General features: G+C 42.1%; 1 protein-coding gene and 1 long non-coding RNA gene across 3 annotated transcripts in view; one reads left to right on the forward strand and one right to left on the reverse strand.

Annotated features, from left to right (window-relative positions):
- Window positions 1–26,721, reverse strand: part of Snx27 (sorting nexin 27) — a 76,485-nt gene extending 49,764 nt beyond the window's left edge. For both annotated transcript variants that reach the window (NM_001110151.1, NM_152847.2), the window contains 2 exon segments: window positions 7,055–7,286; window positions 26,297–26,721. In NM_001110151.1, the coding sequence (NP_001103621.1) occupies window positions 7,055–7,286; window positions 26,297–26,601 (537 nt within the window). In that variant the 5' untranslated portion in view covers window positions 26,602–26,721.
- Window positions 9,931–13,126, forward strand: LOC148006724 (uncharacterized). Its single transcript, XR_015676503.1, has 2 exons — window positions 9,931–10,396; window positions 11,418–13,126. It is a non-coding gene; the product is annotated as an uncharacterized LOC148006724 (long non-coding RNA).
- Window positions 26,722–27,833: the final 1,112 nt, after the last annotated feature.

A 27,833-nucleotide genomic window follows, 5' to 3' on the forward strand; every position in this document is an offset into this window, starting at 1 on the left:
CTGGTACATCAATCTGGTCAAAAGCCCGTGACTACAGAAGCTCATAAATCCTAGAGGGAAATCTAAGATTGTGGTCTGCTAAATGGACACAGTATCAAATGGTTTCCTAATTAATTCTATGTACACAGATTAAGGTGTCCTTCAGTCCTGGCCAGAGAAGCTTCTATGGAAATGAGCAGTAGTAGTTAATGCGGACTGGTAACAGGTCCAAGAGCTGAAGGTAAGTAACTATCCAGTACTCAGCCCTAATGAAACATGGGTATCAATTTCTCCTCAACTCAAGGCTCAAGAAACACTGGAGAGTGTAAGAAAAAAAAGGAAGGAGAAGGGAGCTGTGAAGTGCTGCCTTCTGGACACAACATGGCTACTGCATGCAGCAGCTCTCCACAGTTATGGCTGCCTGCACAAGGTCAGTCAACATTCCAACAAAAAGCACCAACTTGATGGGTAACCAACCAACAAACCAAATAAACAAACAATAAATAAATAAATAAAAAGATAGCCTGGGGGCTGGAGAGATGGCTCAGTGGTTAAGAGCACCGACTGCTCTTCCCGAGGTCCTGAGTTCAAATCCCAGCAACCACATGGTGGCTCACAACCATCTGTAATGAGATCTGATGCCCTTGTCTGGTGTGTCTAAAGGCAGCTACAGTGTACTCATATATAATAAATAAATAAATAAAATATTTTAAAAAAAAAAGATAGCCTGAAGGGGAAGGGGAAATGTTGGGGTGCTTTTAGGAAGTGCATTATGATCAAGATACATTGTATTGTTTATAAGCATGAACCTGTCAAAAATATTTAAATTAAATCAACAAGAACTTTGGAAACTGTACAAATATACAAAATTAAAGAAAATTCTACGGCAAGAAGACGCCTCAGTGGGTGTTGACAAGGCTAACAACCTCAGTCAATGATTGTGACTCACTTGGTAGAAGAGAACTGACTCCTACAAGTTGTCCTCTCACTGTCTTGGCAGGCACATGACCTCCCCCACAGACAGACAGACAGATAGACAGGCACACACACACACACACACACACACACACACACACACACACACACCAGAGCCAATACAACAAAAATATAAAAACTAAAAAGCAATACTTTTAGTGAGCAATAAATATCAGAAAGTTAAATTTAACAACACATGAAATTATAGATGATGAACAAATGAAAAATGATATATACATGCAAATCAATAAATACAATACATCACATCAAACAATGAAGGGTAAAAATCACCACCAATCTCCATACATTCAGAGAAAGGATTTGCTGAAGTTCAACATTCTTCCAGATAAAAAAAGCCTTCAGCAAAGTATCCTGGGATTGTATTATCAACACAGTAAGGACTATATATAACAAACCACAGCCTATATCACACCCAGTGGGGAAAGCTGAAACTGTCCCAAGATCAGGAAGTAGGCAATGTACTCAACTACTCTATACTAATCATAATGTGTAACATTATATACAGGTATTCTTGTGTTACACTGTACTCCACGAATACGAATGTCCGTGCCAATTAATATTTTTAAATATATATTTAATCCAGATGGCCTGACCTAAGCCTATCATCCAAGCACAAGTGTGAGCCACTATGCCCAGCTACATATATTATGAGTACATTTACAGTAATGACTGGGATAAAATATAACAATGGGGTTTGCTGCTGCTGTTATTGTTGTTGTTACACTCTTTGAGAGTCAAGGTCTGATCATTTATTTGTTACTCTTTTTTTTTTTTTAAAGATTTATTCATTTATTATATATAAGTACACTGTAGCTGTCTTCAGATACACCAGAAGAGGGCATCAGATCTCTTTACGATGGTTGTGAGCCACCATGTGGTTGCTGGGAATTGAACTCAGGACCTCTGGAAGAGCAGTCAGGTGCTCTAAACCGCTGAGCCATCTCTCCAGTCCTATTTGGTACTCTTAAAGGCTTATTTTTGACTAGACTCAGACTTCATCTCCCCCCTCCCCCAACCTGGTTTTCAGAGACAGGATTTCTCTGCATAGCCCTGGCTGTTCTGAAACTCACTCTGTAGACCAGGCCTGAATTTCTTTCCAGAGTTCTAGAATTACAGGTATGCATCATCACTGCCCAGCTGTCAATCAGATTTTTAAAACAGGAAGACCCACCCTAAATCTGAGCTACACCTTCTGTAGCCTACATAAAAGGAAGAAGACAGAGAAGTTCTGCCTTTTGCCTACTAGCACTCTTGTTGGTAAGTTCATCTCTCCTCTTGCTGTAAATTACTTCAGGATTCTAAAATAGACTCAAGACTAGCAGCTCCCCTAGAATCCTCCAGGGTTCCTGCACCAAACAGGGACTGGAGAGGTAACAGCCTCTTGAATGGAACAAATACTGGATTCTAAGTCTTTCCATTGTGAGACAGCCACTGTTGGACCATATTCTGTAAGCCAGTCTAATAAATCCTGTGTGTGTGTGTGTGGGGGGGGGGGTTGAACAGGGATAGCAGCCATAGACTCATGTATTTGAATACTTGGCCCTTAAGAAGTGGCACTACTAGGAAGTGTGACCTTATTAGAGTAGGTGTGTCTTGTTGAAGGAAGTGTACCGCTGTGGAGATGGGCCTTGAGATCTTATATGTGCTCAAGCTATGCCCAGCATCGTACACAATCTCCCGTTGCCTTCAGATCAAGATGATGAACTCCTAGCTCCATCTCCAGCAACATGTCTGCCTATGCTCTGCCATGTGTCTCATCATGATAATGGACTAAACCTCTGAACCTGTAAGCCAGCCTCAGTTAAATGTTCTCCTTTGTAAGAGTTGCCTTGGTCATGGTGTCTCTTCACAGCGATAAAACCCTAAGACAGACAGACAGTTATATAATTCTATCAGTTCTATTCATTCAGAAAACCTTGACTAATAAATTCACCATACAATGGAAAACTAATGGAAGTTAAAATAAAATACAGGTTCATAATATAATGCAGGTAAGCTTTGAAGACATGTTAAATAAAATAAGTCACACTCAAAAATCATATATGATATATTCATATGACATATTCAGTATATATCAACTTATAGGACAGAAAGTACACTGGTATAACCTAGAGCTGGAGGAAGAGGAAAGGTTTAGAGGGATGACGCTCTAGGCTATACACTGTGTCAAAGTAATGAAGACACTGTAGAAGTGATTGCTGTGTATGATCTGTAAACACTCTAACAGCAAACTATACCATTTATATGAATGAGTATAGCAATGATTTATACAGAATCCATAAATTTATCAATAACACTACAAAAATAGTTAAAGTAACTATAAAACATTCATAAAAAACAGAATAATAAAGTCTGGTATGATGGAACACATCTGTAGTCTCAACTTTCAAAAGTCTAAGGCAGGAGACTCGATCATGAGTTCAAGGCCAGACTAGTCTATATGGTAAGACCCTGATGAAGAAAGCTGGGGGTGGAAGGGTTGACATTCTGGGGTTAGGCAGCTTTTCTAAAACATGAAATGCATAACCAAAAATAAAAATTTGATAAAGTGGACTTCATCAAAGTTTCTAACTTCCATTCTTCAAAACAGTTTAAAAAATAACAGGGCAAGCCACAGACCAGGAGGAATACTTATAAAATATCTCTCTGAGAGAGCATTTATACCCAGTACACATAAAAAATTCTTGTAACAAAATAATAAAACCAAAATTTTAAATGGACAGAAAATTAACAATCTCCACATAATGATAACAGATAAATAGAGATTAATTTAAGGAAATCAGCTCATTACCAATGAGTTATTGGATAAGTATAAATTAAAACTCAAGTGGGATACCACTATACCCACAAGAATGCCCACATGGGGGCTGGAGGATGGCTTGGTGGAAATGCACTTCCTGCTCTTGCAAAGGACCATGCCTGGCAGTTCATGACCTCCTGTAACTGCAGCCCCAGGGATCCAACACCCTCTTCTCACCTCTGCAGGCACCTACAAACAGTTGTCATACACTGGCACAGACATACACATACATTAAAAAAAAAACCTTAACAAAATAAAAACCAGAATAGTCCGTAGTAGGGATGGCTCTGTGGTTAAGGAAACCCAAGTTTGGTTCCACCTGGAAGCTCACAACCAATTGCTCTAAGATCTGACATCTCTGGTCTGAGGCAAAAAAAAAAAAAAAAAAAAAAAAAAGAAAAACATGAGTTAAATGTCACCCAGGTATACACGGCAAGTCCCTATGGCGGGCATGGTGGTGTAATTAAAATATCAAATATTGAAGTTATAGAAAACTAGAATTCGGGGCTGGGGATTTAGCTCAGTGGTAGAGCGCTTACCTAGGAAGCGCAAGGCCCTGGGTTCGGTCTCCAGATCCGAAAAAAAAGAACCAAAAAAAAAAAAAAAAAAGAAAGAAAACTAGAATTCTCTACAGCAAATGAGAAAATATGACAAAGGCACTTTTGAAAAGAAGTTTGTCAGTTTCTTTCCTTTTGAATTTTTCAAACAGGGTCTCCTATAGCCCAGACTGGCCTCAAATTTTAACTGTGTAGCTGAGAATGACCCTGAGCTACTGATCCTCCTTTCTCTAGCTCCTGAGTGCTAAGATTACAGGCATAGTCTTTACTACACCTGGTTTATGTGGTGCTAGGGCCTGAACCAGAGCTTCATGTACGCTAAGCATCGTGTCTCCCTCCCTCCGAGTTACACATCCAATCCTACTCTGGCAGGATTTGTATAGGATTTGTATGTGTGCAGTGGATGGATGAGTATGTTTGTGACTGCCTGTGTAATGTAGTGGACACTGAATGTCCTCCTCCACCACTTCTGCCGTGTTAATTGGAGGCAAGGGCTCTTATTTCTCGGACAGTCCGACAGCCAGCAAGTTCCCGTTGATGATCCTGCCTCCACCCACCCGGCTTGTTCCATGGGTGTCTAAGCTCAGGTTCTCATAGCTGTACAGCACGCACTCCTAACCAATGAGCCATCTTGTCAGCTCTGCAGTTTCTTGTGATACAGAAGAGGGTTAGCAAGATGGCTCAGCTGGTAAGACTGCTTGCCACAAAGTTCAATCCCTGGAACCTACGTGGTAGAAGGAAAGAAGCAACTTCCACATGTTGTTCTCTGACCTACACACCCCCATATACACAGACATCCACACGCCAACCCCAACATACTACTAAATAAATGTAAGGAGCTAATAGCAATAAAGTTGGAAAACAACTGAGGAAAGACACTTGATGATGGCCCCAGGTCTTTGCATGCACAAGCGTGTGTGTGTGCGCGCGCGCGCGCACACACACACACACACACACACACACACACACACACACATTGTTGTAGAAGGTAATCTTTATTGTTAACTTGACTCGATACAGAAAGTAACCTTTCATTTCCAAGGAAGTCTAACTGAGGAGAGCAGGACTACTCTGAATGTGGCAACACCATCCCGAGGCTGAACAGAAGGTTAAAAGCAGAAAGCAAGTTGAGCACCAGCATTTGTGTCTCTGCTTCCTCGGTGCAGCGTGATGTGACTAACTGCCCATGGCTCCCAACCACTGCAACTAGAAACACTCTGGCCTCCACGCTTTCCCTAACACCACCGTACTTTTGAACCGTGAGCCAAAATAAATCTTGCTTTCCTCAGCTACTTTTGTCAGGTATTTTGTTGCAGTAACTAATACAAGTATGGATTGTTTATCTCCATGTGTTTGGCATTCGAAAAAAAGAAAATAGAGACAGAAAGCAGTCAGTGGTTAGTTAACAAAGGGAAATAACTATAAAACAGAACAGGGGAACCTGGGGGTGGTGAGAGTCCTGTCCTTATGTGGTAGTAGATAAAACACTATAGAACCATGAAACTGGACATCTAGACAGATGACAGTTAGCATACAGAAATTTTGCTAGTAAAACTGACCCTTTACAAAAGAACAATTAGTAGTTTCGTTCCTTGTCTCAAGGCTACAGAAGTTTCCAAAGTCCTAGGTTATTTCTTGAAAAGTTCCATAACCAATCAGCTCTCATTTCTAAAGTTTGTGTACAACTCTAAGAACACAGAGACCATGCTGACACGAAACCTATGTGCAACTATCCATGGCTAACCTGTTTTGTTCAGTATCCCCACCCCCAGGAAGAATTCCACAAGCATTTAGTAGCTCATTCCTACACATGGGACAAATCCTACTTTTAGAGGCAATAACATAAAATACCAGATCAGTTTTTTATTTTATAGAGTGTTAAACCCTAAACCTTGTGTATGTTAGTTAAACACTCTACCCTCTGAGCTTGACCCCCCAGCCCTACAGGTCAGCTCTAAACATCCGTAGTCTGTTTGCTAAATGTCTAACAGAACCTACTACATTTCTATAAAGAATTAAAGAATTTATGCTTATTATGTCAATGTTTCTGAAACACTTAAAGGCAAACATACACACACAGTGCAACCAGGAGAAAAAATAAACAGCACAACTAAGCTTTGAAGACAAGCAGGAAACAGGCTGCCTGTCACTTATCACCTACAATGCAAGATGAGTGCTACTTTCTACAAAATGGCAATGTGCAGAACAGCTCATGGGAACTGCAGTCAAAGTCTATGAGAGCCGTGGGGGTAAAACTCGAGTTAATCATGCACACAGACATCACCGAGAACTGAAAAGGAATAAAGTGAGGAGAGGAATGAGCACAGGAACACACAGGTTTCAAAAGACAAACCTCTGTATTATCCAAGTACTTTGGAAGATAGCTTTTAAAATTAATTATCTCACTCTAAACTTCCAGAACCAACAGTAAATCAGACTACAACTAGCAAAGACATATGGTAAAAAAAATTCACAAATACAAAATTGAAACTGTTAGACAAGCAAATGAAACTGTACTTAAGCAGAGACAGGACACTTCATTATGTAGGTCACATCCTCCAATAAACCAATCAGTGTCAAGATCTCTGAGTGAACCTAACTCCCGACAGACAAAATGGCCTGGGCTGCAGTCTTATTTGAATTTTTGAAACATATTCATAACGAGACTGAGAGAAATACAAGCTAACTAAATGTTTGAGGTTCAAGTTGGGCTGACACTCACCACAAATTTCTCACCATTCTGCTCCACATGTTTGTATGTGGGGACCGATATGGGCACTGCTTGCTTTTCTGTGTAATCATAAAATGATTGTCCCAAGGAGTCGTCACTGGGGTCTAGGTTATCAGCCTCATGAGGAGGTACAGACAACACTGTCAAGATCAATTCCTTCTCGCCTGCTCGGATCAGGTCCACCACCTGCTTGTGTGTCGCCCCCTCAACATTCACGCCGTTCCTAAGGGGAAAAAGGGAAAAAAACAATCCCATAAACCAGACGGGTTCAAACACTTTGTAACTCCACCCTCCTGTCCCCACTCCAGTGTCATAGTATGAACCATAAAATCAAAAGATTTATCTGGTTCCAGAAAAGCTGTTTGTCTTCAGAGTCTAAAGTGAAAAGGCTGTTTGTGAACTTACGGCTACACATTGCTCGATTCAGGAAAGCATGTGGGAAAGACAGTGATGCTGGGATGAAATAAAGCTCATTTAGCTGTCTAGACAGTCTGCTTTCCTCATTGTAACCAGCGATACAATCAAGGTGGCTTGAACAATTCTCCAGCTTTGACTACACTCTGTTCACCTACACTTCAAGGGAATTTCCTTTCTAAGACTTATTTTTACTATTTTTAATTATATGTATGTATGTATGGGTATGTGCACGAAAATGCATATTGCCTGCAGAGGCCAGAGGTGCAAAGCTAGAATCAGGTCACTGTGTAAGCCATTGTGAGCCATCCAATGTGGGTGCTGGAAAACCAAACTTGGGTCCTCTGCAACAACATTATACATTCTCAACCACTGAGTCATATCTCCAACCCCAGAACTTAAAAACAAACAAACAAACAAACAAACAAACTCCCCCTTGTAGAGATTAAAGTAGGTGTGGATGTGCCCCCAAGATAGCTACTTAAATTATATATACACTATCCCCATATCTTCAAATTACCCTTCCTTTATACCAATTTATTATCTTGATAGTTAAAAAGGCTAGTTTCCTCTATCTCTTGGTTTCTAAAGGGGCAAGATTACCTCTCTAAAATTCCATTATTTTTCAGGGGCTGGGAAGACGGCTCAGCAGTTAAGAGCACTGGCTGCTCTTCTAAAGGAACTGGGTTCCCAGCATCCACATGGCAGCTCACAATTGCCTGTAATTCCAGTTCCAGGGGATCTGAAACCCTCACACAGACATACATGCAGGCAGAATGCCAATGTACATAAAATAAAAATTTTAAAAATTATTTTAAAAATTATATTATGTGACCCAACTTCCTTTGTTCTCCCAGTCAGCCTGGATAATCTCTCAGGATAATTTGGATATCTGGATAACCTAAACATTTTATACTCCATACATTTCACTTAAAACTCTGTATAATCTGTCCAAACCAAGAAATACACCTGAAGTTATACACAAACCAACCTAGTTATTTCCCTTGTACGCAGCCTGAAACAAGGGAAAGCACAAGATACGGAAGAAGAATAATTCTGTCAAGAAAGGCGCCGAGTCCCACAAGCCCTCCACAAACTGAACAGCCTTCCCAGAATGCTGGTCTAGTGAGTTAGCTGCCTCAGCGAGACCACAGAGCCTCTGCCTGATACGCCTGCCTCTACGCACTTTAATATTTAAAGTTTATCTGCTTGTTAGAATCAAATTATTTTTTCAGTTCTGTTTCAAACCATTAGCGTTTTTCCTTCCTGAAAAGAATACTAAGTTTAGTAAGAAGCCATCCTGAGCTTTTCTAGCCATAGACTAGCCTCCTCAGAGCCTGGTATCTAAAACATCCATTTGTATAAACAGAGCAGAAAGGAGAGACCTCAGATAGCCTCCTCCTCCCTTATTTCTAGTTTAGCAATGTAGCCAGTAAATTAGGCTGGGTATGGCACTGCAGGTCTGTAAGCTCAGCACTCAGGAGGCTGGGGCAGGAAGAAGGATTACCAGCATGTGCTATATGGCAAGACATTGTCTCAAAAATTCTAGAAAAAGAAAAAAAAATCTGTGATCCTCAAAACTCCTCCTGACATTTCTCAACCTAAAATTCTAATTATAAGCAAAAGCAAACTATTATTATTATTATTATTATTATTATTATTATTATTATTATTATTATTATTATATTTATGTGAGTACACTATAGCTGTCTTCAGACACACCAGAAGAGGGCATTGGATCCCATTACGGATGGTTGCGAGTTACCATGTGGTTGCTGGGATTTGAACTTAAGAGCCTCTGGAAGAGCAACCAGTGCTCTTAACCACTGAGCCATCTCTCCAATCCAAGCAAACTCTTAAGTAGTGATTTAACCAAAACAGTTCTATACATAAAAATTAAGGGTCTCTTTGTGATGAAAATTCCAATTTACACAACCTGAAAAGAAACCAGAATTCGATATTCCAACTTTCCAAATGTAATCCCTGGAGGCCAAGGCATGAGAATCTCTGCTTGTAGGCCAATTTGAGCTATGACACCCTGTTTCTAAAAAGCCAAACAAGAGAGAGGAGTAAGAAGGAGAGGAGACTGAGAAGGGGCATAGAGCTAAGTAGTGGGGTGCCTGGGGTTCAGTTTGGAGCTGGGGACTGGCATGACACCACGCATCAAGACACTGGGTAAGCAAGAACTGACACCTAACTTATGACAAAGGAGTTTACCCAGCTCCTCGGTCTTAACACTTCTGAAACAACTCAATTGAAAAGGTTAGAAATCAGCACAGAATTCATCGATCCCTAAGAACCTTAGCTTATTAACAAATACTCATTTTAATTTTTCAATAAAATAGGAGACATAAGACATCTCAGAGACTCAAAAATACAACACCCTAGACACTAACAAGATTGTTCTGTGAATTTATCTTCCAACCTTACTATTTTCCTCTTTTTTTTTTTTTGATATAGTCTCTCTACAGATCCCCTTTTTTTTCTTCCCTTTAACGCAGTTTGTTTTTTAGCAGAGCAAACATAAGATTTGTTACAGGAAAAAATAACAGTCGATGGCTGGGGGCCCCCAAGGGAGGAATGAACACTTTCCCCCAACTTTCCCAGACAGGACCTGACTTTGCAGCCACGCCCTGACTTCAGTTCTGCTGATGCAGCTCCCTAGTGTGGGCACCACAGCATATGTCACCCGACCTTGGAGTACTTTGCTTACAGTCTTGGAAATTAGTGACCCTACAAAATTTTAAGTAAAAGTGTATTTATGTGCATATATCTGTTTTCTAGAGAGAACGTTCACACCTTTCATTGGCTTTAAAAAGGAATATGTGATCTACAAAAAGATTTTTTTAAAAAAGCTGATTTCAAAACATAACTTCAAGTTGTAAACAGAAATGAACTGGGGACTGGGGATTTAGCTCAGTGGTAGAGCGCTTACCTAGGAAGCGAAAGGCCCTGGGTTCGGTCCCCAGCTCCGGAAAAAAAAGAACCAAAAAAAAAAAAAAAGAAATGAACTGCTCCTTGAGTAAAAATTCTCCCTGAAGCTGGTTACAGTGCCTTGTACTTTTGATCCTAGTACTCTGGAAGCAGAGGCAGGCAGACAGATCTCTGTGAGTTCAAGGTCAGCCAGAGCAAGAGAAAGAGACTGTGTCAAAAATAAATTCCAGAAAGACTCCCAAGAAATTTAAGAGAGGCTTATAAACATCCAGAGAGAAAAAGGAGCAGCTTCAGTTCCCTGTCTTTGTCATCAAGAATGTACTTCCAACTGGCTAACATTCCCAAAACTTCATTAAAAAATAAATACAGACAAGGGGTAAGGATTTGGCTCAGTGGCAGAATACTTACTCAGCTTGCATGGACCCTAGATTCAACCCCCAGCATTACAAAGAGACACAAAAAATCGGAAAGAACTTCTAATGTTCTGTGTCATATCCTAAACACATTTGCTAATATTTATCTGGATAACTGCAGAAGGAATGCTATATGTGCCTAGGCCTAATACAAAGAAAGAACTTCTTTCATTCTCTTAAGAATGAAGTCACTAAAAAATTCCAGGCCATCTGATTTGAAACAGGGCCCTCCCTCCTCAGGAATTTCAAGGACTTCTCAGTCATAAAAGTGTTAGTCATAGGCTAGAGACAGCTCAGCTGTTATTTGCATGTGAAAAGACTCAAGTTCAACTCCCAACTACACCTCCAGCTCCAAAGGCATACGACACCTCAGGCCTCTGAGAGGAAATCATATGCATATACCCAAATTCATTCACATGCGCGCGCACACACACACACACACACACACACACACACACACACACACACACACACACTCACACTCAAAAATAATTTTTTTTTTTTTTTTCGGAGCTGGGGACTGAACCCAGGGCCTTGCTCTTGCTAGGCAAGTGCTCTACCACTGAGCCAAATCCCCAACCTTATTTTTTTAGTGTAATGTACTAGTCATTAAAATGTTGGTATTATACACCGTTTTACACAAGAATACTATTAAACCAGGTTCAAGTTAAGCATGGCCCCAAACTCATACAAAACTGAGATATAAATAAATGCAAAATGTTAACTTCCCCAAAAAGGGAAGTTTCAGCATGTAGACATCTGTTTCAAAGCATGGGCTCTAGAGGGTCAGACCTGAATGGGGTCTGAGTGCCAAGGATGCCGTTTCAGATAAGACTTTACTTAGTATTCGGTCACTAAGTCTCACTAGACCTCAATCCCTAATCCATATGAAAAGCCACCACACACAGCTAGTGAAGTGGCTATGGGGACTGAAGTGAGCCGGAGCTCTAGAACAGACTCCCTGATAAAGCTAGTAAGACGATGATAGCCACACTGCAAATGGGCTGGTACAATTGTGCTCTCCATGACAGTAAAACCTCTTCTTCCAACAATTTTGCTTCCTTCTGTCTTTATAACATAATCTATCAGAAATTTATCTGAAAATAAATGATCACAAAATAAGCAAGTATCTGAGAACCACACAAGTTTGAGCAACAACACAAAAGATGTGCAGTGAGTTAAGAAATACCAACCTAGGGGGTTGGGGATTTAGCTCAGTGGTAGAGCGCTTGCCTAGCAAGCGCAAGGCCCTGGGTTCGGTCCCCAGCTCCAAAAACAAAAAAAAAAAAAAAAAAAAAAAGAAAGAAAGAAATACCAACCTATCCTATTCCACAAAGAAGTCAGCATCTTCAGTGAACTATAAAAAAGAACTCAACAAGTATGTGACTACAGAAATAGAACTGAATGTCAATTATAGAATCAGGAGGGTAGTACAGAGGCTAGAGAGAAGCAACAGCTCAGCAGTCAGGAGCATTCACTGCTCTTGCAGAGGACCTGAGTTCAGTTGGCAGCACCCATCCATCAGCTCACAACTGCCTGTAACTCCAGCTCCTGGGAATTCAACACCCTTTATTGGCTTCCTTGAACCCCTGGGGCATGGGTGAGCATATACACAAACATCATCTACATACACATATACATACATACACATACTTTAATATAATTATGAATAAATACATTTTTAAAGATGTTAAGCCTACAGGTAGTCACTACAATCCTTTAAACTTCTCTGCTTGAAATTTTTCATAAGAAAATGCTTTATAATAAAACCCATAAATAAGACCAGGATTTTGTTTATTTGGGAATCTAAGTGATATTCAAATCACCTGGATGTTTCCAGCATGTAAAGATGCACTTGATAATTTTAAAGAAAGCCTCATTTTTTTTACTTTGAGGTCAATGTTTAGCTCCAAAGGAGACACTTTTAGCTAGCTAATGGAAGTGGCTTCAAATAGTACAACTAAAGTTAGCCAGCTGAGGAAATCACAAAGCTAATATAAACACTTCCAGAAGCAGGAGAGAAGTTCTGGTTGGGACTTATAACCTCCATCTGAAGGAAGCTGGACATAATGAAACAAGGTTTGGACAAAGCAACATAACAAAATAACAAAGCAAACTTCTGTATAAACCAGGGAAAGGAGCCATTTCTTTACCACAGGCAAATACTCTGCTGACCCCATGTGACAGGCACGAGTGACTAATGGCAATTAACCCTCAGAAGCAGTCCTTTAACACAGCCAATAAACTCACGCAGTTGTAAGCAGTAAGAAGCTTTCCAACTTCATACACTACACAATGGCAATGTGTCACAAAAACTGGCAATGCGTCACAAGAAAAGCCTAAATTTTAAAAAATGACAAGGACACTAAGAAGAAGGCTCAGTGGGTAAAAGCACTTGCTATATAAACATAGAAACCTGTGTTTAAATCCCAGCATCCATGTAAAAAGCCAGGCACCGCCGCAAGGCTGTAAGTTTCTATAATTCCAGTGGTGGAGGATGGAAACAATGTTTTTTTTTTTTATTTTTTGTTAATGAATTAATGTCCAAGAACTATCTTGGTCAGGAAAGTACTTTCTTCACAAGGATAAAGATCTGAGTTAGCTTCCCAAAACACACATAAAAAGAAAAAAAAAAAAGAAAACGAAAACGAAAAAGAAAAAGAAAGCAAAGCCAGGCGTGCCGGGTACGGTGTGGCAAATGCTTTTAATTTTAGCACTTGGGAGGCAGAAGCAGGTGGATTTCTGTGGGTTCAAGCCTAGCTTGATCTACACAGTGAGTTCCAGTCAGCAAGCACTACAGAATGAGACCCTGTGTGTGTGTGTGTGTGTGTGTGTGTGTGTGTCTGTGTGTCTGTGTGCCTGTGTGTGCGCGTGTCTGTGTGTGCGCGTGTGTAGTCAAAGATGTCAGTGTAGAACTATAACCCTAAAAACAGGATCTAGAGATAGAAACAGGAAGAGCTGTGGGGTTTGCTAGATAGCCAGTCCAGACCAATTGGTAAGCTCAAAGGAAACAGACATCATTTTTCTGTTTGTGTGTGTGTGTGTGTGTGTGTGTGTGTGTGTGTGTGTGTGTGCGCGCGCGCGCGCACTGATGCATGTGGAGGCTCCAGGTTGATGTCAGCCATCTTCCTTAATAATATCCACCTTTTCTTTTTGAAGCAGTTTTTCAGTCAAGCCCAGAGCTCACCAATATGCTAGTCTGGCTAGCTGACTAGTTCAGGTACCCTCTCCACCACTTTCCCTGACTGTAATTACAGGTGAGCCCTACCCATGTGGTATTTATGTGGACTCTCAGGGTCTGAACGCTAGTCTTGCTTTTATTTTTTTTTTCTTTTTTTCAGAGCTGGGGACCGAACCCAGGGCCTTGCACTCTACACTGAGCTAAACCACTTAGCCACCTTCTCCAGCTTGTAGACAGCATTTCCAAGGCTGACACTCAAAGTTGTGCTCCAGTCTCCACATGCACACACACATGCACACACACCTATACATGCACACTTAAACAAACATATATGCACAAATCTTTGAAAAAGTGTGGTACTTTATATAGATCAAGGCTATGCGTCAATGGTACAGTGCTCGCCCATCAATGCCCTGGATTTGGATCCCTAGAAATGTTCAAAATTAGTTAGTTAGTTAGTTAGTTAGTTAGTTAGTTAGTTAGTTAGTTAATGTAAAATTGAAAATTTAGGACTGGACAGTTGTGCTACATGCCTTTATCCCAGCACTCCGCAGGCAGAGGCAGATGGATCTCTTGAGTTCGAGGCCAGCCTGATCTACAGAGTGACCTCTAGAACAGCCAGGATTACACGCAGAGAAACCTTGTCGGAAAGAAAGAAAAGAAGAGAAAAGAAAAGAGGAAAAAGAAAATTTAGTTGCAAGGAGGGAACTCTGGTAGAATCCTAAAATCAGGAAACAAAGGCAGCAGGACAAGAATTCAAGGTTAGCCTGGGCTACATAGCAAGTTTAAGACCAGCCTCTGATACATACTGAGCCCCTGTCTCCAAAAAATATAAAACTTCTAAGAAGAACAGAGTAGAAAAGTCTATGTGACTTAGTGTTTGAAAATGAGGTTTTAGATACAACATTAAAGACATGGTCCATGAATGGGGAAAAAACTAGCAAGCTAAACTTTACCTAAATTTTTAAACGTCTCTATAAAATGACAAAGAATGAAAACATTTACAAAAACATGTATCCAGTAAAGTATCTGCATCTAAATACGTGGCAAACTTATAATGCAACAACCCAATTATCACAGTATTTACTTATGGGGGATGGGGTGGCTGTGGGGACACCGTGTGCATTTAAAGTCAAGGGATTACTTTTAGGAATCAGTTCTCTCCTACTATATAAGCCTCAGGGGTCACACTAAGGTTCCTGGGCTTGGTGGTAAGTGCCTTTATCAGCAATTGTCCTTGTTGCAAGAATGTAAAATGGCAGTCGCCTTTGTGTGGTGTTTGAATGAGAGCAGCCCCCAGGTGTTCACATATTTGCACACTTAAACCCTAGCTGATGAACTGCTTGCTGAGAATTAAGATGTGGCTTTCTTGACATACATATACCACTAGGAATGGGCTGCCAGGACCAATATCTGTCTGTTCCCACCCCACCTCCATCCTTCTCTTCTTCCCTTCTTCCCTCTCTCCCTCCCTCCCTGCAGCCTGAGGATCAGGATGTAAAGCTCCCATCTACCTCTCCAGCATCATGCCTCTCTGCCTGCCACCACGCCCCGACATGATTAGAATGGACTAATGCTCTGAAACTATAAACAAGCCCCCAGTTAGATGAATTTTTTATTATTATTTAATAACAGTTGCCTTGGTCATGGTATCTTTCCATAGCACTAGAACAGTGGCTTTGTAAGGCAAGTTGACAATGTTTTACAGTTTTACTATCCAATCCATCATTCATGCTCCGATGTGCTGACCCAGATGAACAGTAAAATCCGTATCCACACTAGAGCCTGCACACAGGTGCTCAGAGCATCTTTATCCATAACTGTCCCATAGCTATCCATAGCTATCCATAGCTATCCATAGCTAACTAGAAGTAGCTGTGACACCCTTCAATCAGTGATGAATTAGCAAACTTCCAACAACAATTAATTAAGTATTAATTCAGCTATCAAAAGAAATATGCTACTGGGGCTTGAACACTGACTGACCCTGCAAATAACACAGGTTTAATCCCTAGCGCCCACACAGCAACTATGAACACAGGACACAATGCCATTTGTCAAACCTGTAACTAACTATCCAACACAGAATGACCCTTCATGTAGATAATTCCTAAACTAAAACAACCCTTAGTCTCCTTAAGTGTTGGGTATATGACTACAACTGGATTTATCCATTTTTTGTTTGTGTACAGGTATGAGTGTGTGTGTGTGTGTGTGTGTGTGTGTGTGTGTGTGTGTGTGTGTGACACTCCTAGAGGATACAGTTACAGCTCTTATTGAATACTTTGCTGAGGATCTAAATCCTGGTTCCCTGATTGCAAAGCAAATGCTCTTAACCACTGATGGATCACTTCAGCCCTTATCAATACTTTTAATTTTAATTTTAATTTAATTGTATGGGTACTTTGCCTACATGTATATGTACCAGTTGCATACTTGGTGTCACAGAGGCCAGAAGAGGGTGTTCAATCCTCTGGAACTGTAGTTAGACAATTTTAAGCCACCATATGGGTGCAGGGTCCTCTGCAAGAGCAGCCAGTGCTCTTAACCACTCAACCATTTTTCCAGCCTTTACCAACACTTTTAAAGCATTTCCAGCCAGGCATGGTGGCACACGCCTTTAATCTAGAGGACAGAGGCAGGCAGATTTCTGTGGGTTCAAGGCCAGCTTGGTCTATATAGTGAGTACCAAGACTAGACTAGAACTACACACAGAGGCCCTGTCTCTAAATACAAAACAAACCAAATATTTCCATTCAGAAAACTGACACTAAAAGAGAGTTTTTGTAACAGTAAAAACTAGCCATGGCAAAGCTGACTGTATGTGGGTCAGCACCTGATGCTCTCAAGCTGAGGGGAGGGGAGAATAACTTGCTGCACTGAGACTTTACCTGTGGCTGAGTGTTCTCCCAAAGCATCTGCCTGAGGCAAGGGAAGTACAGAAAGCTCACCTGTTCTCCAACCTAACACCTCCAGACAGAACAAACAAGGGGTTATTGCTTAGGAAAGAATGAAAAGTTCCTAAGTCTGTAATTACAAGGCAATCAGTTTACAAATACAGGATATATAGCTGGAAAATGAATCATATTTGTCATTCAGGAAAGTAAGTGTAATACCTTAAGCTATTTTTCAGACTATAAAAATATAGGTAAGCTAGAAAAAAAGTTTGGAAATTCCCAAGAAGCCAGCATGACCTTTGTTATCAACAATAAAGCCATCTCGTTCTTCTCACTCCTGCTAGAATACAAAACTCCAGGAGCTATCAGTGTGGCTCAGCAGTTAGGAAGGCTTATTGCTCTTCTTTTGTTTGTTATGAGACAAGGTCTCTCTGTGGCCCCGGATGTCCTAGAACTTGCTCTGTAGACCAGGCTGGCCTCAAACTCATAAAAACCCACCTGCCCCTGCCTCCCGAGTGCCAGGATTAATGGAATGTGCCACCTCACCCAACCTGAAGATGTCTATGCCCATACATGAGCAAAACAAGTGAAAGTGGGTTTCCAAACTATCTGAGATTATCACATCTTCCACAATCTCCAAATAGTCTGGCTCTCAATTCTAAAACACAGTATATAACTAAACCTAAACAGACACACAGAGTTAATAAACTTCTGCTGTATTAAGGACCAATTTCCTGATTATTTTCATTGAACAGTTCTGTAATAACCATCCTGAAAGCAGCTGAAGAGTACCAACACAAGCAGGTAACTCCTACAGAGAGAGGTTAGTAAGCAAATCACTTGGGTATGAACCCATAGCATACATAGTCTGACACACAAATATATCACATTTTGGATAAAGTCAGGGGTATAGCTCAATAGAATTTGATATTTTAGCATGCTTAGACCCTGAGTTTAACACTAGCACAAAACAAAACAAAAGCTTCAGATAGCTTAAACAAAAACAAAACCTTTTTTTAAAAGATGTTTCTCCACTGGGCATGATGGCACATGTCTGAATCCCAACACTCAGTAGGTGGAAATGGGAGAACATCGTGGACAGTCAACCTGGCTACACAGCAAGTTTGATGTCAGCTTCAGCAACCTAATAAGACCAAGCTGGATGTGGTAATGCATTGGGATACAAGTAGAAGAATCAAGAGTTCAAAACCAGTCCAGTGTTGGTGCACACCTCTAATCCCAACACGCCAGAGGTAGGTGGCTCTCTTTGAGTTCAAAGCTAGTCTGGTCTACAGAGTGAGTTCCTCCAGGACAGCCAGGGACAGAGAGAAGAGGGTACGGGTAGGGGGATGAGTTAGTTCGAGGCCAGCTTCAGCTAAGTAGTGAGTTAAAAGCCAGCCTGGGCTACTGTCACAAGCAAACAGAACATTTTCACAATAGAAGTTCATTGGAGGAAAAGCACAAGGACACTCAAACACTCAAGAATGTGTACATCTCCTCCAGTACGAGAACCTTACTTAGCCAACAGGGGCAGTAAGTACAAGACGACACACACGTTACCTGACATCTACCTAACAGCATCTCACAACACTGCAGCACTCCTCACATACCTGACACAGCCAAAGTTCACTTTTCAAGCTGAAGACAGACTTCAGGTATACATTTTAGTACTTTAGTCACCTCAACTCCCAACAAGCTATACCACCAAAACAAAAGATTTAAGCCTGTTTTTATGTAAGTATAATGTGTGTTTCTCTGTACTCACACATGTGAGAGGCAACACAGGTGACTAGAAGTGGGTATTAGATCCCTGGAGCTGGAGTTACAGGTGGTTGTGAGCTGTTTTGTGGGTACTGAGAACTGAACTCTGATCCTGTGGAAAAGAAGCTACTGCTCTTAACCCCTGAGCCAGGTTTCCAGCACCACCAACAGAAAAGATTTAAATTCAAGTTGGCACTTTCCAATCACAGACACAAAGTATATCTAGAACAAGGCATCGATCATAGTTTGGGCTCTGGAGCAGTAAGGGACGAAATGCTATAAACACAGTGAGAAGCATAGTACAATCATTTACAACATAAAGTGACAGGAAACAGACATTCCAGAAGCTGGCTAGAACTATGGACAAAGTGCTGGAACAAATGAAAGGCAGCCTCTCATCAGCTGTTCCTAGTTCTCACTGGGTGTCAGAGCATCCTGCTCTAGCCCCCTTCTTTATACAGTACAAGACAGTCAAAAGAGAAAATAGGGTCTTTCATTCTAACACCCATTTTCTACTTCAACCTTGGGAATGTATTCAACAAAACAAAACCAAAATTTGTATGGGTATATAAAATAGCTGTGTACAAATATATGCACAACTATATTCCTAGCACATAAGAATAAAATCCAGACTTGTTAGCCAGGCAGTGGTGGCACCTGCCTTTAACCCAAGCAGAGGCAAACAGATCCCTAAGTCTACAGAGCAAGTTCTAGGACTGCTAGGGTTCCACAGAAAAACCCTGTCTTGGGGGGAGAAATTCCAAATTTGTTGGTGCTGCTTTCAAGGCCTTTTTGTATCTCATTTTACCCATCCTTCCCAGTTTCTATGGCCCCAATAGCGAGGTGAGGGCCCTTGCTACCCTAGAACTTCCCCCATTTTCCTCCCGTTGGTCAGGTCCTCAGCCTATGAAACCCTCTTTCTCTACTATTGAAACACATATCCTTCAATCTCATCAATGCTTTATGTTGGAGTCAGGGGGAACTCTGGGAAAAGTAGTTGCCATACAGCCTAAAATCCCAACTCAATCCCAGGAAGCCACAGAGGAAGGAGAGAAGTGAGAGAGAGAGAGAGAGTGTGTGTGTGTGTGTGTGTGTGTGTGTGTGTGTGTGTGTGTGTTTATAAGAATTGCCTTGGTCATGGTGTCTCTTCACAGCAACCCGAACAAGACAACCTCCTTTACTTCGTTTTGCTTTTTTTACAGAGTAAACTGTTTCTAGTACCTCCCCAACTCAGAGCCAGCTTCTCAAGGGGTTACAGCCAGGCATACTGACTCACAAGCCTGGTGATACTTGACATAGTTGGTGCCTAAAAGAGAATGAAACCAGTCCATACAAAGTAACAGTGGTGGGGTCAGTGGTGGGTTATGGCTAAATTACTTTGTTTAGGGCTGCAGATAAGCTCATGGGTGATAGGACTACCTGCCAAGCACTGGAAAGGCCTAGCATCCTCAGGATGAACAAATCAGTGTCTTCAGAGTGTGGGCATGGTCCAACAAGCATTCAAACAAAGAGTGACCAGTGGGCTGGCAAGATGAGGGCTCACCACAAAATGCTCATGCCTGGAAAGTCAACCCTGAGTTCTAGCCCCAAAACTCACACAAAGATGGAAAGAGAGAATGAGGACTCCACAGTTATATTCTGCCCTCCACACATGTTACAGCACACATGTACATGTACATACATGTATATGCATGCATGTATGTGTGCATTCATACATACACACTACTAATAAAAGTTTTAAAAGACATTGCTCTTTTAAGAAGTAAAGTAAAAAACTTGACTACTGTACCAAAAAAATAAATAAATAAATAAAATAACAAGGACAAACAGTGAAGAGTTTTGGTGGTTTACCAAATTTGGGTGGCACCTGATGCTGGTTTGTGTGTACACTGCGCTGTAATGTAAAAGGTACTACAATTTTGGCTTTCTGTTTTGTTTTATTTTAGGGGGTCTGGTTATTTTTTGGTTTTCTTTTTGAGATAGGATCTCTCCATATATAGCACAGGCTGGTATAAAACTCAAGATCCACTGAATGCTAAAAATACAAACTTTCCTGAAGTTTTAAAAAGTTTGGTTGGTGGGTTGGTGGGTTGGTTTTAGAGACTGGGTTTCACTGTATAGCCCTGGCTATCCTGTAACTTACTATGGAGACCAGGCTGGCCTTGAACTCACAGAGATCAGAGTGCCTTAGCCTCCTGAGTGCCAGGATTAAAAGCATGCACCATGCCTTTACTTAGTCACAGCAACTCATAAAAATATTTCTGAAGGAAGGTAATGTGGTTTTCAAGTCTTTGTTTGTACCCTCACTACATGAGACTAAAAGTATTTTTAAATAACAAGAATGACTGTCATGTTCCCTTTGCCTGTATAGAGGAAAACAAGCAATAATATAGGAGCAAAGAAAGTTTGCTTTGGACCCTAGCCTCTGATCCAAATTAACATGAGGTAAAGGGTAAATAAAAAATGAAGGCACATGTCAGAAACAGAAACAGAGTTGCTGCTATCCAGTCCAGGAATAACGAGTTACTGCCAAGGACAGCCAACTACCCAGACACCCACCCCAGGCTGTGGAGCTACTAGGGGCTGCCACTGGGGAAGGAGGCACTCTTCTTTAAAAGTGTGGCCGCCAGGAGGCCCCCTGCCCCAGGGAAGGCCCTACATCCATGCCCAAATGGACAGCACTAATGGAAGGAGGGGGACATGAGGTTGGGAAGGAACCCAGGGGAGCTGGAAGGAGGAGCTGGGGTAAACATGATCAAGATACAGGTGTGAAACTTCCAAAGAATACATACAAATTAAGGAAGTTGACTGTCCCCAGTCAGTAAATAACCAAAGCAAACTTTTTAACTGGGAAAGACTCCGAAGACCTGGACTTCATTCTGGTTGTCACTCAGTGTGGCTCTCTTCTTACAACACAGGGATGGTTTCAGTCCTGTCCACTATATTCAAGTATTCATGAAGAGAACCGAGGTTCCACTACATATTTGGCTAGGGACTCAACAAACATAATAGTTAACACAGTCCTACCCCGAGGAGCTTCAAACCTTTCTATCCAGAACTCTGTGCTGAAGTTCAAGTGAATACATAGTGCACTGCAAACTGTAATGCACCACAGACACTGCGAGATGACACAGTGACTGTTGTCATTTGTCTCTTAACCTTTGCTGCATGACATCAGCAAAACCCACCTAAGGAGGTACAATTAGTAAGGAGCTGTCTTCCCTTAGCTGGGAATTCAGGAGCTTAATAAGTGTTAGCAAGTCCTAGCTATGGCTCCCAGTGTCACCATAATGATGAAGCAAAACGAGTTGAGAGCAATCTACAACAGTCCATAACTATCACGTTCTGGAAATGTGGCTTAGCATGTGACTGACATTCCCTACACCTGGCAAAAGACTGACAAAGATTTCTAGTCTTATGTAAGACCCACTGAATGACAGCCATTAGAGTATACCTGCAGGTCTGTGTTTCTGGCTAGGACCCCGTGATTCTCATGCATACCGAGCATGAGAACTTTGCCACAGCGTCCCTTTGCTCAACAATCACTTCAAACATTATTATCCACGTCTACCTGGAAAATCTGAGCCAAAGGGGGAAAAAACAATCAGTGAATTCTTTTATAAAGGTTCTTTTTTTTTTTTTAAGATTTTATTCATTTATTATATGTAAGTACACTGTAGCTGTCTTCAGACACACCAGAGGAGGGCATCAGATCTCATTACAGATGGTTGTGAGCCACCATGTGGTTGCTGGGACTTGAACTCAGGACCTCTGGAAGAGCAGTCGGTGCTCTTAACCACTGAGCCATTTCTCCAGCCCTTTATAAAGGTTCTTAAGAAGATACTCAATGTCTCATGACTCACTTAACTGTAAAAATACTTATCAAACTTTGTTAAATTATTTTCAAAAATTCACATGAAATTAAACAAAAAAAGACTCAATAAACTGTACAATATAATTTATCTTATGCTTTAACCTTAACAAGGAAAAACTGATACATATATTATCAGGAAGCTACTAAGAAGGGAAGCATATACTGACTAGATAAATAAATCATGATTTTTGAATGCTTACAAGTCAAGCCTTAAGGATCTGTGCTTGAAATTCTCACTCTCTAGAGCAGGTCTGGCAAGTTCAATTCCTGGAACCCACCTAAAAGCTGGATGCATTGGGGAAACATCTTTAATCCCAGCCACCCCTATGGGGAGAGAGGCGAAGGAGAATCTGACCTAACTTAGAGAACTACTCAAAGTGTGTTCTGCACGCACGCACGCATGCATAAACACACACACACACACACCCTGCAGGATCAAGTCCAAAAAGGCCCACAAACATTGTAGGTGGTTCCATACCCCACTGCACACAGCAACTCTGCCAAAGGCAACTCTCATGAAATCAAGTGTCCTCAGTGAGAGTGCACTTTAACCTTACCGAGATTAACCTCAAGTCAGTTAGTTCACATACTATATAATCAGTGCAAAGACGTATCTATTTTGGTTCTATTTGTTGAAAGCATCTCTCACACTCTGGCCTCAAGGTACAGGCACATCAAAGGGAAGGCACCAGTACACATTACACTGAGAAAAATTACAAGGTGGAGATTAACAGTGTTAGTCAAGAAAACTTTCCATCTGTAGTAAATTTAGAGCCCAGAGGGCTTCTTCATACTGTGGTACCAAGCCCTGCAACATGACTCTAGCCAGCCTTGAAAGGAAAACGGAGAAAGTGAGCCAACACTGCTCCACCTGAGTTTAACAATTATCCCAGGATAAATGAGCCTCAGTAAGCAGAGTTTAAGAGCAGCACAAAGAAATGGCTCCTCTTGCTGAGGGACAAGTCTCGATCCACTTAAATCTGTTACCGTTCTTTCATACCTCTACCAGTTGTCCAAACAACTGCAACAGGACAACTGGAGTGAAAGCTGTCTGCACACAGGGAGGAGTTAAACTAGGGACAGATCTCACACCTCAACCACCGAGGCCAGGCCTGAGCGTGACTAGGTACACAGTGACAAAGCTGTACAGCAACAATCCACCCTCCCTAGCTCAGACCATCGCTTCTCATCAACATGAACAGCTTTCCTGGGACCACTGACAGAGTAAGGACTCAGGTAAGATAAATTGAAGAGCTCAGGCTGGGAATTCTAGTTGAGTCAGTAGAATGCTTGCCTATCAAGCATGAAGCCCTAAATCCCTGGGTTCCCTCCTTAGCAAAAAATAACCCCAACAAAGTAGCACGGACCTGTAGTCCCAGAACTCAGACGATGGAGACAGGATGACCAGAAGCTCAAGGTCTTCCTAAACTACATACAGTTTGAGGCTCGCCTCAAACTGAGACTACATGAGACTCTGCCTCAAATATATAGAAAGAAAGGAAGAAAGGAAGAAAGGAAGAAAGGAAGAAAGGAAGAAAGAAAGAAAGATAGTAGCTGTTTTTTTTTTTTTTTTCTCTTACTTGAAAAGTCTAAGGAAATGGGGGATTTGGGGGCAGAGGCATACGAAAGTCTCGGAAGCTACCAACTAGATTGGAATTCTTAATTACTTCTACTAATTCTACAAGAGTACCATAGTTTCAAAGAATTTTGAATTTTGAAAAAGAATTTTGAATGAGACTATGAAAAGCTCAAAGGGTACAAAACCAATACCAAGATCTGTTTTATCACCAACCTTCCAGAAAGAATTGTCTAGGCAGTATTTCTTTCCCCCTGCTACCAAAAATGACAAAAACTTCTCTCACCACCAAGGACAGTACCAAAAACATTAGCTTCCTAGGCTCCTGGTCTCTCATAGGGACTCTCGTGGTCATGCAGATCTTTACAACTACTAGTTTACAGCTGGGGTTTCTGCGCAGACTATAATAAGAATAAAAGGCTTAAACACTCATGGTAGACAATATTAGCTGTAGTTTTGGATCCTATAGGGTAAATGACCTAACTTTAATACAACTATAACTTTTATATATTTTAAAACTAAAAATAAAGAGCTGAATCAAAGTTAATTTCCAAAGGGAAAGCAAAATGACAATTCTAAAAGTCTCTATCTGAAGAAACCATCAGCCACACTGTTGAGTTTTCTAAAAAAATAAATACCCAGGTACCCAGTTAGACAGCATCAACATTGTTATTGTATTCAGTTTCTTAATGCCACCTACAAAGACCAGAAAATATTAGAAAGTAGTCTGTAATATAGTAATTAAACAAAACAAACCCACAAGCATCTCTTTCCAGAAAAGTCAGAAGAAATGTACAAGCTCACCAAACACATGCGGTAGTGAGCTATTCTTTCTTGAAGTGGAAAAGTTGAGGAAACAGAATGAAGGAGTCCACAGAGTAAAAGAAATGGACACAAAATGGGGGAGAGGGGTGTACTCCTCTACAAGGACAGACTTTCAAGATACTATAAGTGCAGGCCTTATATGAACCTGTTTAAAAAAAAAAAAGTCAGCTGTGGAACTTACAATTAAAATGAAATGTTTAAAAAGAATAAAGACTTATGTGGGTAAATCCCTTCATGGAAGGAGGGGGGTACATACAGTACAGATGCAAAAAGGAGAGAAATCAAGGAATGAAAGAGAATGGAGACAATGAAAACACACAGCACCCACAAGTCAACCAACACCCACAATGCACAAAATCACAACCACAACACAGCTTAGGGCAGAGGAGGCCTGCGTTGAAACTATCAAGACAAGACAACATCCCTGAAGCTTTACGGGATGTGGTAAGTGACAAGTGAGCCCGAACAAGTTGGATGAAGGTTCTGCAGCAGAAGGGGCCTTAAAAAGAGAAGGGAAAGCATTGTAGGGGAACAAATAAAGTGTAGGATTGCAACAGCACAGAGCAGGAGGAAGACGGAGACGGCAAAGACCTAAGGCGATTGCAGTCTGGGGGAAGTAGGAGCTGGAAGAGCACTATTAAACCGAACTCCAAGGTGTGAGGAGTGGTGCACGTGGAAGTCCGGGAGTCAGAAAAGGGTGTACTCAGAGCAATGTGGCCATGGAGAAACCAGCTTGAAAATCAGGTTGCAACCCCTCCCCCAAAAAACGCATGCGATGATAAGGTATACTAGAGATGGTATGACTACAAAGAGGAGGGGAGAAAAGGCCAAGTGGTGGATACGAAAATGTCGGTGTGCTCTATTAGAACGGGGAGTAACTAAGGAAAGAAGGTGGAGGGTTAAGGTGGGGAGAAATGATGCCTCCAGAGGAAAATAAGCTGACCACAGGACCTCCCGGGTCTAGAGGACAGAAGGGACAGTCCACAAGGTCTAAGGGGGCAGATACCAGGAAACTATGATGCTAAAGATGAAAAGTTGGGGAGGACACAGCACTGCTAGGTCGAAAAGGAGAGTCTCTCAGTAAGAGGCAGAAAGCGGCATGCTATAGGAGAAGGCAAATGGGTTGAGAGCAGCCAAAGGCATGGGGACAGCAGGGAAAGCACTGGGGTGGTGGGGCAAAAGCACAAACTGGAGACGCCAGGAAGGCAGGAGGCTTCAAACCGGGCTGCGAAGGCCCGCGAAGGGGGCGAGGGTCGCCGCAGGCTCGCGAGCTAGGAGAGGTGCGGCCTGGGTGACAGGGTGAGGGGCCAGGACAGGCGAAGGGTAGGAGGACGGGGCGTGGCGGTCGCGATACTCACACCTCCAGGATGCGGTCCCCCTTGCGCACCCCGGCCCGGTCGGCCGCCCCCCCGGGCAGCACGGCGCTCACATGCTGCAGCGGCGCGTACAGCTCCCCGTTGATGCTCCGCAGTTGCCCGCCCTCGCTCACTTGGCCCCGCACGTTGAAGCCGTAGCCGGATTCGGACTTGACAATGCGCACGACCCGCGGGCCGCCGCCTCCCCCGCCACCGTTCCCGGCGCAGTGGAGCCCAGACCCCCCGCCGCCGCCTCCATTCCGGTGCGGGGCTGAGGGGTGAATCCCTTCCCCGTCCTCGTCCGCCATCTTGCGAGTAAGCGAGCGGTCCCCCGCCCCCCTACGCCTCCACTCCTCCTGCGCGCGCCCGCCCCCTTCAGCAGCCGCGCGACCCCAGCGCGCGCCCGGCCGGCCGACCGCAGGAGCTAGTGGGCCACCGCGCTGCGGGGGGGGAGAAAAGGGTAGTAAGGCGGGAGAAGCGGACGGTTGGGCGCTGCAGCGCCTCCTGGGAGATGTAGTTCTGCCAGGAGTGCCTGACGCATCCGGGCTCAAGGCCTTCTGGGAGTTGTGGTTTATTGGGCTTTGGGCTCTGGCTAAGTTTCCGTGGTTGGATGGTGAGCATCTTTTTGGCTCAGTTTATTTGTTTGTTTGTTTTGTTTTGTTTTTTCGAGACAGGGTTTCCCTTTGTAGCCCTTACTGTCCTGAACTAGCTTTGTAAAGCAGACTGGCCTCAAACTCAGAGATCCACCTGCCTCTGCCTCCCAACAGAGGCAGATTGATTATTACGCCCGACCACTAACTGATGATTCATTGCAGTTTTAAATTGGTCATTCACTTGTATATTCATCTTGGAAGGTGTCCCAGCAACTCAGTGATACAACCAGATCGTGAATTCGGTTCCTTATTTCAAGTATTAGGAAACGGAACTTTAGGGTGGCCAGAGTCAAGTAGCAATTATGTAACAGGATTTAAAACTCAGCTATTTTTGCGCAACTTTCTTTTCCATGTATTGCAACTTCACAGACATACAAAAAAGCATATGTGGAGGAAAACAACAACCTCCATGATTTAGAACTGGATATTAAAGTGGTCAATAATTTCAATTTAGCAAGAGTTTTGAAGTTGCTTTTATCTCGTTTATTTCATTTCTCCCAATAGCACAAGAGAATTCTTTGAAAACATGCGATTGGTGTTTTTGGCTACCTACCAGGATATAAACTTGACGGTGCTGGGTGCCTGATGACAGCAAGTAAGGACAGAAAAAAAATGCACATAGCAATCTAAGCAATCTCTGCTCCAGTCTGGTGTTTGATTTCCCCCTACTGATAAAGTCACTAGTTAATCCATTCCTGTTTCGTAGATGTTATAGAATACACAAGATTCCACAAAGCAAAGACAAAGGAAACAGGATCAGCTTCCACGTGCACCATCAGTTCTTCCCCACCATGTAGATAAAGAGCTCTGACTGATGTTTTCCTAAGGTATCAGAGCCTAAGATGCACAACTCGGAAAGGTTACAATTCTTAGAAAGGAATACAGTA

The sequence above is a fragment of the Rattus norvegicus genome, chromosome 2 (assembly GCF_021556685.1).
Source record: "Rattus norvegicus strain SHRSP/BbbUtx chromosome 2, alternate assembly SHRSP_T2T, whole genome shotgun sequence".
In the NCBI taxonomy this organism is placed as follows: Eukaryota; Metazoa; Chordata; class Mammalia; order Rodentia; family Muridae; genus Rattus; species Rattus norvegicus.